Genomic DNA, 13,573 nt, shown 5'->3' on the forward strand with positions numbered 1-13,573 from the left:
CATCTTTAGAAGACAAGCAGTAACATCCTATACTTTAAAACAGTAGCCCTCCTCTCTCTTCAGTCAAGAAGCAAAACACCAATTTTGCTTTAAGACTTTGGAAAAAGTAGATGATTTTTTCCCCCTATTTCTCATAATTTCATTTTCTGAGAAACCCAAACTATCTACTCATTATTTTACTGAGAAACATCATATGAATTATGTTTTTCTCTGACATATAGACCCTGGGGTTTCATTAAATGACTCCAACTCCTGTACAGGCGGAGATGAAAAACTTACAGGCATGATCCAGATGGAAAGGTCATTAACAGAACAAGAGAAATCCATCTGCAAATCTCACTTTGCAAAGGTTTTATGTAACAGTTTTCTCTAACCTAGATGGAATTGAATAACATACAGCATGCTGAAAATCTTCTCATGTTTTCCAAAGCTTGGAATATGGATAAGGGATGAATCATTGTATTGCTTACGGTCTGATAGATGAAAGTGGGAATTTCCAGAACCTATTTATTAAATATGGACACTACTGTGGGTTCTTCAAAATGAAGGCAGATTGCCTAAAGAATGATCTGTTCTGCATTTAGCACAACCCACTTTGGAAATGCACAAGTGAACATAACTGTCTCCTGGAGTTCTTGAAAAAATAAAGGAATAAGCATTCTGCAATTAAATATCATTTGGAAACAGTAAAAGATCACGACAGTGGTAGCATACTGTTTGGTGAACAAAAGAGTTATTCCTTTAGCTATGACTTCTTGAGTAATATTTTCAGCCTCACAGAGCACTATACTGAAGCATTTTGCAAGGCAAAAGATATGTGGAACCAGCAGTAGAACTACCCAGTTAGCCAGGTGATGGAAAGTCCCTGTGGTTTCCATGTGCTTTAATGACTCAAGATTGTAGAAGTTCTTTACTGTTATTATACCAGTTCAAGCAAATCTGCGAGGCTTAGCCAGGGCTTCTTTCTTACAATAAATATTTTCCCTATATGGCTTGATGCAAGAGACAGATGTTATTGTTTTTGTCTAATTTTGCATGCAGGTTGGACTGAAGGTGCTTTCAGACCTTACACTGAATGTGTAAGCACAGCAATACTGGAAACACAAGATTTTGAGTTACCTGGAGGAATGAATATAGGCTCCTAGTTATGTCCCATTAGCCCAAGGTTCCTAATACCTTGCTTATATTTGCATTCACTCTTAAATTGGTCCCTTAACAAAAAATTGATGACAAGATGCTTTTCAGCAAGTACTAGGAACAAATGCTTGTGGTTGCTTCTTTATAACAGTTTCCTCTAGCTTCTGTTGGTGAAAAACAAAACCTTAAGTTTCAAAAGAGCCAAAATTAGGGAACTAAATGAATCATATGATGGAAGACTCATAACTAGATTAATACAATTTTTACAGTGTGTTTTGATAGTTTGTTTAGATTACTTGGTTTTGAACACATATACTTGGTAAGTTGGAAACAACAGAATACTAACACCAAGCAAAAACTACCGAAGAAGAATACATAGGAAATGATCAGAACCTCTTTATTAGGCTGACTGCTTATATTATTATTGAACAAAGAAATAGATCTCTTATTTAAGAATTAAGTTTTGAATACAACAATTCCAAATCTATTGGAAAAAAGGCTGCTATATATTTCTATACATTACAGTATTTATCTGTACAGACAAAAGGTGCTTATTTGAATACAACAGTGTCATTAGATTACAGAACTGGAAGCTAGACAATAAAGCTTTTTGTTTATAGGAAATATAATTACAAGTGCAAAAGGTCCATCTCTCACATTCTCACTGGATCTCTGTAATCCTCTGGCAAGTGGGTGGTTTATTTTCTTCCTTCTAAATACAAAGTTCTAGATTTCACTGCCACACTCCTGTTCGCTGATGGCTGTCACCAATGCTCTCGAAAAACATGAAGTCCTAGGAAGGAAACAAAAAGCAAACAAAATCAATCCTTTCAAAACCTAGATCTTGGTTTGTGGTTCTTTTGCAGGTATTCAAAGCAATTCCTCCCCAGAAACCTTAAATGACAAGAAGCAGCTGGGAGTACCTCTCTCCAACCTAATCCCTGAGTCGCTTGTAGAGAAAACTAGGCATCCACAAAAAGAGAAAAAAAGTGGTAGAAGACTGAGATCTTCAACCTTATCATTAGCAGAAGGCATGTTTCCTTTGCTTAGGATTTCCATCCTAACTACCTTCAACCTGACTCAATTCTACCTCAAACTGGAGTCTACCATAAAGGTCATTATCTTTACAAAGAGAAGCCCCATATTCTGTGCCTGAAGTCCTTGCTTCTTCATACTCCCTACTGTTCACCTACACCCTTGCACCTGAACACACACGGCTAAGGAAAACCTGGTCCATATGCAGGGATGTAAAAGCTGGTGAGAACTTTCCAAATTCAGATGCTGCAATAAGCCCTTCCTGCCCTTCTGGAGCCCTACCAAAACAGATACAGTGCACTTCTGAAGCAGTACCTGATGCTGAATTGCACAGGTAATTGGAAATACAAGCATGGCAGAGTCAGAATGCTGACTTCTCTGGTCTCACCATCCACATAAACATGCTTGCCTCTCCTTATGAGTCTGTAAAGTTGTCTTTTATGGGGCTTGTTAATCTGATTGTGTATAACGTAGTCAGCACTCCACGTAGCCTAGAATAAGCTTATTATCCAAAATATTCCCTCCAGGGTTAGTTTTACAAACAAGAAATCCACCAAAAGCTCTCAAGCACTTTGAGGAGCCCAGAATCAAAACCTTTATCAGCACAATTGAAACACTGAGATGAAGTCAGTTCATATTCAAATATCAGTAAGCTACAGACTTACGATAAGGAAGCAAGCGCCGAGCATGACAGCTTTCATTTTTACATCAAGGTCCATTGGAAATGAGACTCCAAAGTTATCAGTATCTGTAAATGCTTCTTTCAGAAACCCAGACCACTGCTTAGAAATCCTCCCAATATTAGAAGCCTCATCCAAAGTCTTCACCTATTTCAACATAAAATTTAAAAAAGAAATTATTCAAGAATCCACAAATTCTTTTAATTATAGATCCATCAGAAAGCTTTAAATTCAGTTATTAAATTAATGCAGTCACTGAATGTGACTATTAGTACTGAAAGACAAACCAGACCACCAGAAAGTGAGAGTGAAGTAACACAGGCATCAACTTAATGCTAAATCTGATGGGAATTCAATGTTTCTATGGTGTTGGAAGTCAGCTATTGCATGCAAACATGTACGTGTGCATGTACACACACACTGTTGGGAGTGTTGTCTTTTAGCCAGCAGAGTGAATTACTGTATCCTGCCACGCATAAGGAACAGCTCAGGGGAAAATTAAACAAATTACATTCTCCTGTTCCAAAAGAGAGGTTAGCCCTTTCTTAATGTTGTTTCCTAAAGTTACACCCAGTGTTCATAGTTCTGTGAAAGTGTAATCCCCCAAAATAAAATCAGACTAAACTCGCTTCAGCAATTTACAATATCATTTTAAACAAAGTTTAATTAGTTTGTCTATTAGTTAATCTGTATGAAAATGCTAATGCATTTATTAGTATTGTTTTTAAATAATAGTTGTAATTCTTCAGTCATTCAAATGCATATTTTAGGTCTAAATCATGACTGACTTGCTTAGTGAATGCCTATTAAATGACTGGACAAGTGGTTGTAGAAACTCATTTTATTAAAACAGCTAATACAACTGATAATAACTTTTTTCCCTGTTAGGGACTAACATCATGGATTAATAAAGACTTTGCTACCAAATTTCCATTAAGAGATTTGCATGCAATCCCAAGGAATCAGATTACTGATGTGATTTCTGAAAGTTTGGCAGGCTTTTCCAGAAGGATCTGCCTACTTAGAGAACTTAATTGACTATATTAGCATTAAAAGATTATGCTTTAATTATTTTGTGTATACCACAGTACAGTTGTCTTGTAATAAGAGAAGCCAACAGACTACTATCAAAATACTGCTTGAAAAAAAGATATATACAAACAATTCTTAGCATTACATACCTCAAAATTAACATCCTCACAACAACTACAGACGACACAAGGGCCACTAATTTTCAGTACGTCCATTCTTTTTTCATCCTGAATAGTAAACTTAGGCAAGCAGGGATGCCAATTCTGGACAACATAACCTACTGGTGTTCCTGGAGGTGCTTGAACTTCTATCTTCATAGAGAAAAGAAAATCCCCAAGTGAAGCAGTTTCTTATGCTTTAAGGTGTTCATTAGACAAAAATCCACACTAACATGCATACCAAACACAGCTTATTCTTCTTAAACAACCCAACTTTCCAATGAAGCTGCACTAGGTTTTCGGTAAACAATTTCAGAAAGCTGCACACACATTCCAAAACCAATACACAACTTCTACCTCCATTGAAATCAATGGCATACTCCTGAGGCTACAGAATATATAAGCTATGTGTCTACAGTGGAAAGAAATGCCTAGTGAAGGAAAGACTAAGCATTCTCAAAGTCAAGGCATTATAGGGTGCAGCTACTACACATCTGTCAGTAAGAGCTCTGAGAAGGCTCAGATTTGAGACTCTGTCCATAAACATCACCCCAGATTCATTAATATTGAAGAAGATCTGATCCCTCGTGGTGAGAAGTGACTCACCTCCTGTAAGCAGCAGGGGAAAAAACATGACGAACACCTGAGGGGTCTCTCCAGCCTTATCACCTCATGACCCAGATTGTCCATAATCTTCATGGTGAAAGGTCGTGCTGGCCCACAGCAGTTCCTTGTGCAGCAGTCAGTGTCCTCTGCTGCAAAGTACACCCTTTGTCCCATTGAATTCTTGATTTCATATTTGTTGTTTGATTCCAATCCAATAAAAACTGGAAAAAAAAAAAAGTAACAGAACAGTTAATTCCTGAGGTGCATCTGCATGAACAACAGATAATACAAACACCAAGCTAACCCTAACCTACTGCTTGGAAAGGCCTCATCTGGAGTCTATCAGAGGCAGCTCCGGCAGGAGGAGCAGTAGGGAAGGGCCTTTAAGTAGAGCAGCCCAAAAGAAGTTCAAAAGGAACAAGCCACAGTGAACATGGCAACATGGAAAGAGCATGGAGATGTCCATCAGCTCCGCTCCCTCCAGCCATGGGTGCCTGCTGCCAGATCAAGCACCATCATTCCTAGCCCACACAGCAGAAAGTTTCTTAGGTAAAAGCAGAAGGTGTTGTAAAGCAAAAAATTGCTCCAGAGGGCACAATTAGGTTTGGAATGAGAAAGCCACAAAAAGGCCTCATGGTTGAGATTCATATCTAAACAAATGGAAGATGGCAAGAGCCAGGGCTGTAATTTTGATTAGTTTCTTCAACAAAAATACCCTTGAAATATTATGGAAAGCAGATGTAACAGCATTTGGTATCAGCCAAGCTGGGCATTCCATTTTATTTATTCTGTTCAAAAGACACTGAAAACATGACTTTCATATTCTTACAGTGAATGGAGTAAGGGAAGCAGAAGGAAAGCACTTCAATTCACTAAAAGAACAAGATCACCTGGAAATGAGTTCAGAGCAGCAATCTAGTCTAAGGAATTAGATATAGTGAGAACAGACACAGGATATTTAAATAGGGAAAAGAGGAAAGCTGAAATCACATGAATAACATGGGAGATTTGTGACTTCATCTATAATCAGCTACAAAGACTACTGAGATAAATAGTACTGCTGTCTATCTTACAGTATACAGAAGCAGTTTAAAATCCTCTGCTAGTCTCCTGTTTTTGTTCCCTTTTCTCCTCCATAAGTTCTGTGGAATTAAGATGATAACAAGCAGGAAACACTGAAGTGACAATCCATTAAGGGACTTTAAAGAAGCTTTGTCAAAGAAGGTCTAAATTTTTACAGTTCTTGGGACTATTAGATTTAAACATTTCTCTTCTATAAAAGCATTTCACTTACTCTCAAGAAGTTCAATTTGCTGATGAATTAATATCTGGTCAATCTGTTTGTGGTTGAAAAAATGAAACAGAATAAATAGTTAGCAAGTTGCAACTAAGAGATACTTAGTTTCAAGAAGCATTGTTTTTTTCATTTCAGAATGCAGTGTTAATGATTAATATGTTGTTTAGAGATTGATCTCTACCAGCAAAGCTGCACACATGACTCATGTCTGCCTGTCCTGCCCTCTATCTATCAGTTCAGCAGAACAGCGTTACAAGCACCAGAGCAGAGAATGGAAGCTGTACCCAGACTGGTCTGGTTACAGGCATGCAGGTCTAACCTGCCTGTGCTCCTTTCATGACTTGGTGTGTGTGACTCAGTAACACTACAGAGTCTGAAATCCCCACACCAGATGCCTGCATCAGGAATCTGCACAGAGAAGAGCAGGAACCACCAGGAGGAAGTTCAAAAATTTTAAAGCAGAAGCTCAGCTACCATTTGGCTCTGAGCGAAATGAAGGAAACACCAAGTTTGGCATTGGTTTATTTTCTGAGAAATACGCACAACTATAAACGTCAGCATATGGCCTTTGTATCTGCTCCCAGTGATAAGATACACTACACTTTCACAAAGGGTGTTTCCTGTAATATACACTGCAACATGGGAGCAATTTTCATTTTGTTATGAACATTTTCTAAGTTCATTAAGTTTGACTAGAGGCACTAAGAAAGCATCAGGTAACGAAGCAAGCCCATACACTGTGCTACAGGTACATGCATACATAAATATGTAATGCATCTTGACAAACTGCATTACATCTAACAAACAGTAGCTTCAGAAATGGGAAAGATATGCAGCTGCTCTGTGCCCGCTGTCCATTAGCATCACACTTGGCAGGAGAGGGTATCGCCCAAAGTGCTCTGGCCATAACCGGCACGTCCACACTCAAATGTGCATCACTCACATTACAAGAGGCCTCACAAAGCAGCCCAAAAGCAGCAACTCATGCAGCTGCAATAAAGACAGGTGTGTTTTCTAGCTTTCTCCCAGATGCAGGCTGCTTCTCAGGTGACCACCTGTTCCCTGGAGAAGAATGAAGAGTGCAGGTACCTGTGTGAGATATTCCAGTCCAGGAGGGCAGTTGGGAAGAGGAGGAGGGACAGGCATCCAGATGGCTCCAGGAGGCTGGTTCTGGATGGGTGGCACAGCAACTCCGGATGGGTTTCCCATGGACTGTGCCTGGAAAGCATAGGGCCCTGCTGCAGGAGTGCCTGAAGAGAAAGAATAGATGCAGTTTGGGAACTGAGGTCTTGAAAAAAGAATTGCATCATGGATCTTCAAAAGAAAAAAAGAAACGACATGTACATCATTTGTAACTACGCAGATTCTCATACCTACAACGTATTTCAGTTAGGGATATCGCAGATTAGGAAGGAACAGATTAGGACGTTCTAATCTCACCAGACAAAACAAAACGAAATAAACAAAGGCGTCTCTCTTGAGCATAGCAGAAATACTATTCACACGGAGACAGGGAGCCCTTCTGTCGTGCGGCGCCGCGCCGCCAGGTGGCGTCAGCAGCCCTGTGCCGGGAGGGCGCTGCCGTCTGTTACAGCAGCTGCTGCCCCTGTTTAACGCCGTCCTGACGGGTTGATGACAGCTCCGGTCCGATGCACCGTTCTGTATTTTGCTCAGAAGCCCGCAGGAGTTTGCAAGGAGAAACCAGCATGAGTACTTTCGTAGAAAGTCTGAAGATAGCTGGTTCCAGAGATGCTGACTCATAGACCTCGTGGTTACCCTTAGCACCATGCTGTGTTATAAAACACGGACTGCTTCACGTGAAAGATGATGCTGCGGCTATAAACCATGCAGCGCATGCAGGCGCTGCCCACCGCAGATAAGGACCCACCCTCCTGCAGAGCTGATGGCTATCAGTGTGTGTTAACACGGGCAGTGTTCAGATAAAACAGTCACTCCCTGGCCTTTGGAGCACGTGTTCATTCCTTGAAGGCTGTGTACTCACAGAACTCGAATTTCCTCGCTGAAAGACGTGCAGGATTTAATGTACACGCAGCACAGAAACTTAAGCCAAACACTTTGCTCTTTATAAATAATTTATGCCTGGAGCCTGTTAGATACTGTTCAGTGTGATCCGGCTCTTTGGAAAGCGGTTCTGTGATAAGCTATTTGTGAGTGCTCTGTTCTGAATGGGGAGCAGAAAACGAGATTAAAAAAGAGGAAACAAATGGAAGGTAAAACCACATGCAAAGTACAGCAACGGGAAAGGAAACAGAAACAGGATCTGTGCAAACGACAGAACTGTGAGAGGTGAACAGCCCTTCAGTTTTGGATCACCAGAGAAAAAGAAACTGGAGGACTGACATGGCACTTAATAATAATCAGATAATCAGCAGGAAGCTGCCACGCATTAATTGCGTTGCATCAGTAACACTTCCCTAACAAACTCAACCCCAGTGAGAAACAGTTGCAGACTTCCTCCACTGCTGGCAGTGCTCAGCACACACAAACACGTAACACTGAGAAGGAAAGAGTATGAGCTGAACAGATATTAACAGAAACGTTGCAGAATTAATACAGAACTGTAAATCACAGATGGCTGCCCTGATGAAACCTCGTGCTTCCCATTCACACCTCCTAAACAAACAGCAGATCTATAGCCAGGCAACCTACCATAGTAGCTCCCAGCTGCATACTGCGGGTGGCCATAGGGGGCCTGGTTCCCTGGTGCATAGCCAGTATCGGAGAATCCAGGTGGTGGCGGGTTATGTGCTGTAAGAATGCAACATACGCTTTTAGTACTGCTCTCATTTATCTCCTCTCACACACAGTGGGGTAAAGATCCCCAACACTACCTTCTTTTGTCAGAGTAGGCGTACAGAAATTAAGCTGATGTTTCCTGAACAGCAAAAACCACATAAGGAGCTTGTATTGTATCTACATAAAACATATGCATTAAAGTGCAGCATAATCTAAAGGAGTTTCAAGATGCTTCAAGATTTGGAAACATGTTTTGTAAATTATTAAATTTTAATGTTTGAATTCAAAACATTCAGACATCTTTCCTAAAATTACCAGGCAAATTTACATCTAAACTAACATTGCTTGGATACTTAAGAAAGAATGTTATCTGTATTATAGCACAAGACAACACTGGCCTGTTTTACTCACCTTGCATTGCGGTGGATCTGCTTGTAACTGTTCTGCAAAACAACATATTTATTTATTGGCTTTTGAATATACAACTTCACACCAAGGTCACTCACCATTCGCTATTAATTAGCAATATAAGATATCTGAATGTCTAAATTACATGGGACTGCTGAATCAGAAATAGAGGCTAAAAGAACTGAATATCTCAGCTTCCTCCTGGGCCAGGCCTCCCCCACAAAGTAACACTTCACTGCCTGTGCCTGCTGCACTCCTGCTTTGTGCATCCTGAAACCATGCTCAATTTGTTGGAAAGCATCAGTTATTCCATTGCAACACAGGATGACATTGTGCAACTATCCAGAGTCATCGCGCAATTCATATGAACGAGTATAACGGTAATTTCACAGCAATTAGTTTAGTTATCAATGCATGCAATAAAACCTGCTTGAGTCATTCAGGTTAATCCTGAAGCATCTGCGATGCCACACTGCCACCTAATCAGTCTCTGTGCTATTTCACTTTTCATGTGGCACTTCCAGATATCACATATGCAGTATTAGTCTTTATGTATAATAAAAGGTGGGCTTGCACAGGTGAGTGAGCATCCACAGCACACTGCCAGCAGCAAAAGGGCCAGCTGTTTGCTTTTTTCTATTGTTCTAGGGTCTCCAAAAGGAGTTGAACAAACAAAATAATGCAGTAAAACCTAGGCATATATTTATGTTACAGTTCATCCAGCTAGTTCAGTTCAGCAGAGACGCTCACACAAAACTGGGAATTTCCCAGTTATTTCCCATTTCTCATTCACACGGCAAAAGCTGGTATTATAAGAGGATGCTGAATGGCTGTAGGGTGATGTGGCATCCAGCTCACTCCCCAGCTTACACACAACATCCTCTTTGCTTAATAAATTAGTTTTAAAAGTGATCTTCTCTATATCCTTTTTCTTCTCTACTAGCATACACTGCTAACCATGCTATTTTGTGTATTTTAATTGGATTCTAGTCCAGTATGTGCATAGATTTTTTTATAAAAAGTAATCTAAAAAAATGCATCTTCCTCAAAAATACAAGAAAAATAATGCATTAAAACTACGTATCCTTGTTCTTGCTGTTGAGAATTTGGTGTGTCATGTTTAATAACAGCATATTTTAATATAGTCATATAAAACTTCCACCTTGTGGGAATGCACAAATTCAAGATGATTTAAATATATATATGAATGGATCCCTTGCAAGTTTCAGTGTGTCAGCTCACACCCTGAGATGTTCTGCATACCTGAACTTCTGCAAAGTACTAAGAACTACAACTGAACCCTGCAGTAAAGGTTGAGCAGAGGCAGAATCATATGATGTATTCAACAAAAAGCCTTCATAGCAGTCCAGAATATCTTCTCTCCCTACAGCCCTTCTGTGTGACCGATGATTCAGAAATACTGAGCTGGGCTCTCCAGCTAGCAATGACTCTACAAAATTCACCTCCCATTTCATCAGACACGACACTAACACTGACATCACTTCTTTCACTAACATCCTTTTTCTATTGCTTTTTATCCAGACTCCTTCTACCACCTGTGATTCACAGGTGCCGTGTCACAGCACTGCCAGTCACACCTTGCTTTGCATCCGTGTGATTTCATCGATGGTGAAATAATGTAAAATTCTGAAGAACCAAAGGAACAAGGAACAAAATCTCACTTTTCTTAATGCTGTTACACAATAGATTGTTCAGCCATTCTCATATGCACGGGGAAATTCCCACCTGGCAGCAATGTAGCAATAAACAGACCTGTTGCTTTTAACCTTCCTAACCCAAGTTATGCCAGGATTGTAAGGGTCCTTCAGACGCCATGCTGGGTGCCACAAGGCCCCACTGATAGCACATGCCTGTGGAAAGGAGGGGACCTGGCTGGGGCTCCGGGTCTGCCCCACACTAGAGCTATTTGGGGCCAGGGCTGGGAACAAGACCATGTGTCCGGAAGACCTCTTCCGTTCTGGTCAAGCACTGCCCTTTCCTGGCTGAGATTCCCATAGGAGTTCATAGCTCTGGGCTCACAGGGGATATAAATATCCTCCCCTGCTAGAGGAGAGACATCTCAGGGTTCAGTTTACCCAGGGAAAAGCAGAAGGGATTTTGCTGGCAGGTTCCAGTAACAACACTTATGAAATGGTTCCTGGATCACTAGGCAACCTGTTGTTTCCAGGCAGAGCCAGCCCTGCCACTAAGCAAAGGTGGAAGGGAACAGGATCTGTGCCCTCAGGAGAGAAAGTGACCTGGCCCAGCAGCCTCACTCACTGCCTGCACCCGTAAGCGCTGTGCTGCCTGCCTCCGGGCACAACAGGAGCTCCCAGGCTTCTCACTCTGCTCTGATATGCTGAATTCAGGAGCTTCCACAGCTTAAACTCTGTCAACCAACAACAACAACACACCCAATCTGTTTTAATTTTCTCAAATCCTTAACAAGTACCATAGAAGCGGCACTGAGGTTCAAGGCATTGCAGTTTTCCCTCTCCGAGAAGTTTGAGCCCAGGCACATAAGGTCAGCAAAAAACTTTTGGAAAGGAAATTGTGGAATTATCTGTTCTGAAGGAAGTCAGAACAAAGCAGTTCCAGTTTAGAGAACAGTGATGGGAACATTGCCCTGAGACCACCCCCTTTTAATGGGCTGCACAATGCCCGTGCTGTCTTTCCATCCCTTCCTCCTTTTCACAATTGCATTACACAGCCTCAGTTTCTAGATCTTACCCTGACGCACGTCTGCAGCGATGATGCAACAGATTTCAAGACCCCCTTAATTCACTTAACTGCAGGGCTTCTGCTTTCTATCTGAAAAGCGGCACTGCCTCCATTCGTGACCACCAGCTCCATCTCTAACCCAGCTGTGCAAAATGCTGCCAGGAGCACATTAACAAGTGTCCCCAGACACAAACACTATGCACAGTGCCACTTACAGACCCATACAGGCCTTTTTTCTGAGAAAGCACGTGGTTTGGAAAACACATTTTAGGAGCCAAATAGCCGTAAGGCAAGCATTAGTTCACTCAAGCCAGCTTTGTGGCACCTCTTTCCCATCACTGCGTTATTTCAGACTGTTCGAACACTGCATTTTAACCTTTACTGCTAAAAACAAACAAACCAACAAAACAGCATACTTTAAAATCATCTGGTTTACCTAATTAAACAGTTGTGGTTTTTTTGTCACAGTCAACAAAATAGCTTCTCAAGAAGGAACTGCATGACCTGCAAGCTGACATAAGATTGTTTTCCGGCACAGTGAGGTACCCCCTCCCTTACACAGACACTGCCCTGACCCCCAGAGCCCCGCAGCACACAGCCCAGGGGACGTCGTGCAAAGCATCCTGGCTCAGCCCCACCCGGGTGCCACGGAGACCCCCACGCTCCCTCAGCACTACCAGAAACGAGATCTCTCCATAAGCCCACCTCCGGAAGGAGTTACTGAGCTACTTGTAACAACCGGCTATCCTCGAAGAGAGAGATTTTCTATTTCACTGACCCGATCATTAAGCATCCCCGTGACAAAAACACAGATACCTTCAGAAACACCGGAGGAAATCCTTCGCGGCGAGCACACACCCCAACAGCACCTGGAAACCTCTCTGCACTGCCGCAGCTCTCAGCGCGGCTCTTAGCCCAGCGCCGCGGGGCGGGTGCGGCCGGGAAGCGCCGCCGCCCCCGAGCAAAGCTGGGACCGGCGCGGCCGGGAAGGGGCACGGCGACGGGGGTGCGGAGCCCGGCGTGCGTCACGGCTCCGCCCGCAGCTTCCCTGCGGAGCGGCCTCGGCCAGCGGCTGACCCGAGCTCGGCGCTGGTGGCGGAGCGTGAGGGCGAACGCTGGAAAGCCCGGAGTATTTCTAGCAGGCCTTGCACGGCTCGAAATTTAAAGTGGTAATGGCTCCCTCGGTATAACTCCTGGGACTGATCTAACGCATGTGCTCTTTAAGGAGGTTTGGCTGTTCAGCTACTTGTTTCAAATGCTATTCAAGCAAAACCAGCTGGTTTATGGGAAACATTGCTCAAGAAGAAAACAAAATGAATCTGCTTTTGATTAGCACTTATCCTGGATGCAGTTCCTGCGTGGTTTCTTGAAAACTGAAAAAAAGTCTGTGAGCATCTTGAGTTGTTCTAACAGGAGTGCAGCCAGTGGTTGAAGGGCAGTGATTGTGTTCCTATACTTTGTAATCTTAAGGTTCAAGCTGGAATGCTGTGCCTGGCTTTGACCCTGTCGTCCCTGTGCTGGAAGGACCTTGGCACCTGACTTTGGACTGGGGTTAGGAGAGGGTCCCAGGACAGTCAAGGCTGAGGTACTTTGTGAGAAGAAGCAGACAACCCGTAGTTGCTTCTGCTTGGAGAAGAGATGGCTGTGGGGAGACTTAATAGCAGCCACATGCCCTTATCTGTGGGGAACATGTCAAGGTGATATATGCCCAGCCTTGGAGATGCTCAAGGTTGGATGGGCCC

The 13,573-nt window shown here is 42.4% G+C and overlaps 1 protein-coding gene across 2 annotated transcripts; it reads right to left on the reverse strand.

The window, feature by feature from the left end:
• Positions 1-1,518: 1,518 nt before the first annotated feature.
• On the reverse strand, positions 1,519-12,787 carry PLSCR1 (phospholipid scramblase 1). 2 transcript variants are annotated; one of them, XM_072344843.1, is made up of 9 exons: positions 12,648-12,787; positions 9,114-9,145; positions 8,616-8,714; positions 7,035-7,195; positions 5,943-5,985; positions 4,649-4,869; positions 4,034-4,195; positions 2,838-2,999; positions 1,519-1,930 (listed from the first exon to the last, which is right to left on the reverse strand). In XM_072344843.1, exons 2-9 carry the CDS (start codon positions 9,118-9,120, stop codon positions 1,871-1,873), a joined length of 915 nt encoding a protein of 304 aa, XP_072200944.1. In that variant the 5' UTR covers positions 9,121-9,145; positions 12,648-12,787; the 3' UTR covers positions 1,519-1,870. The 2 variants fall into 2 exon arrangements, with proteins under 2 accessions (XP_072200944.1, XP_072200945.1); XM_072344844.1 differs by having other exon boundaries at positions 9,114-9,140; positions 12,648-12,766.
• Positions 12,788-13,573: the final 786 nt, after the last annotated feature.

The sequence above is a fragment of the Excalfactoria chinensis genome, chromosome 9 (assembly GCF_039878825.1).
Source record: "Excalfactoria chinensis isolate bCotChi1 chromosome 9, bCotChi1.hap2, whole genome shotgun sequence".
Classification (NCBI taxonomy): domain Eukaryota; kingdom Metazoa; phylum Chordata; class Aves; order Galliformes; family Phasianidae; genus Excalfactoria; species Excalfactoria chinensis.

What these genes read in the sequence shown, in the direction of transcription:
- PLSCR1 (XM_072344843.1), bottom strand. An exon ending in TGCAGCTGGGAGCTACTATG is followed by an intron (nt 7,196 to 8,615) that starts GTAGGTTGCCTG and finishes CTTTCTCTTCAG; the next exon opens with GCACTCCTGCAGCAGGGCCC. An exon ending in GCAAATTGAACTTCTTGAGA is followed by an intron (nt 4,870 to 5,942) that starts GTAAGTGAAATG and finishes TTTTTTTTCCAG; the next exon opens with TTTTTATTGGATTGGAATCA.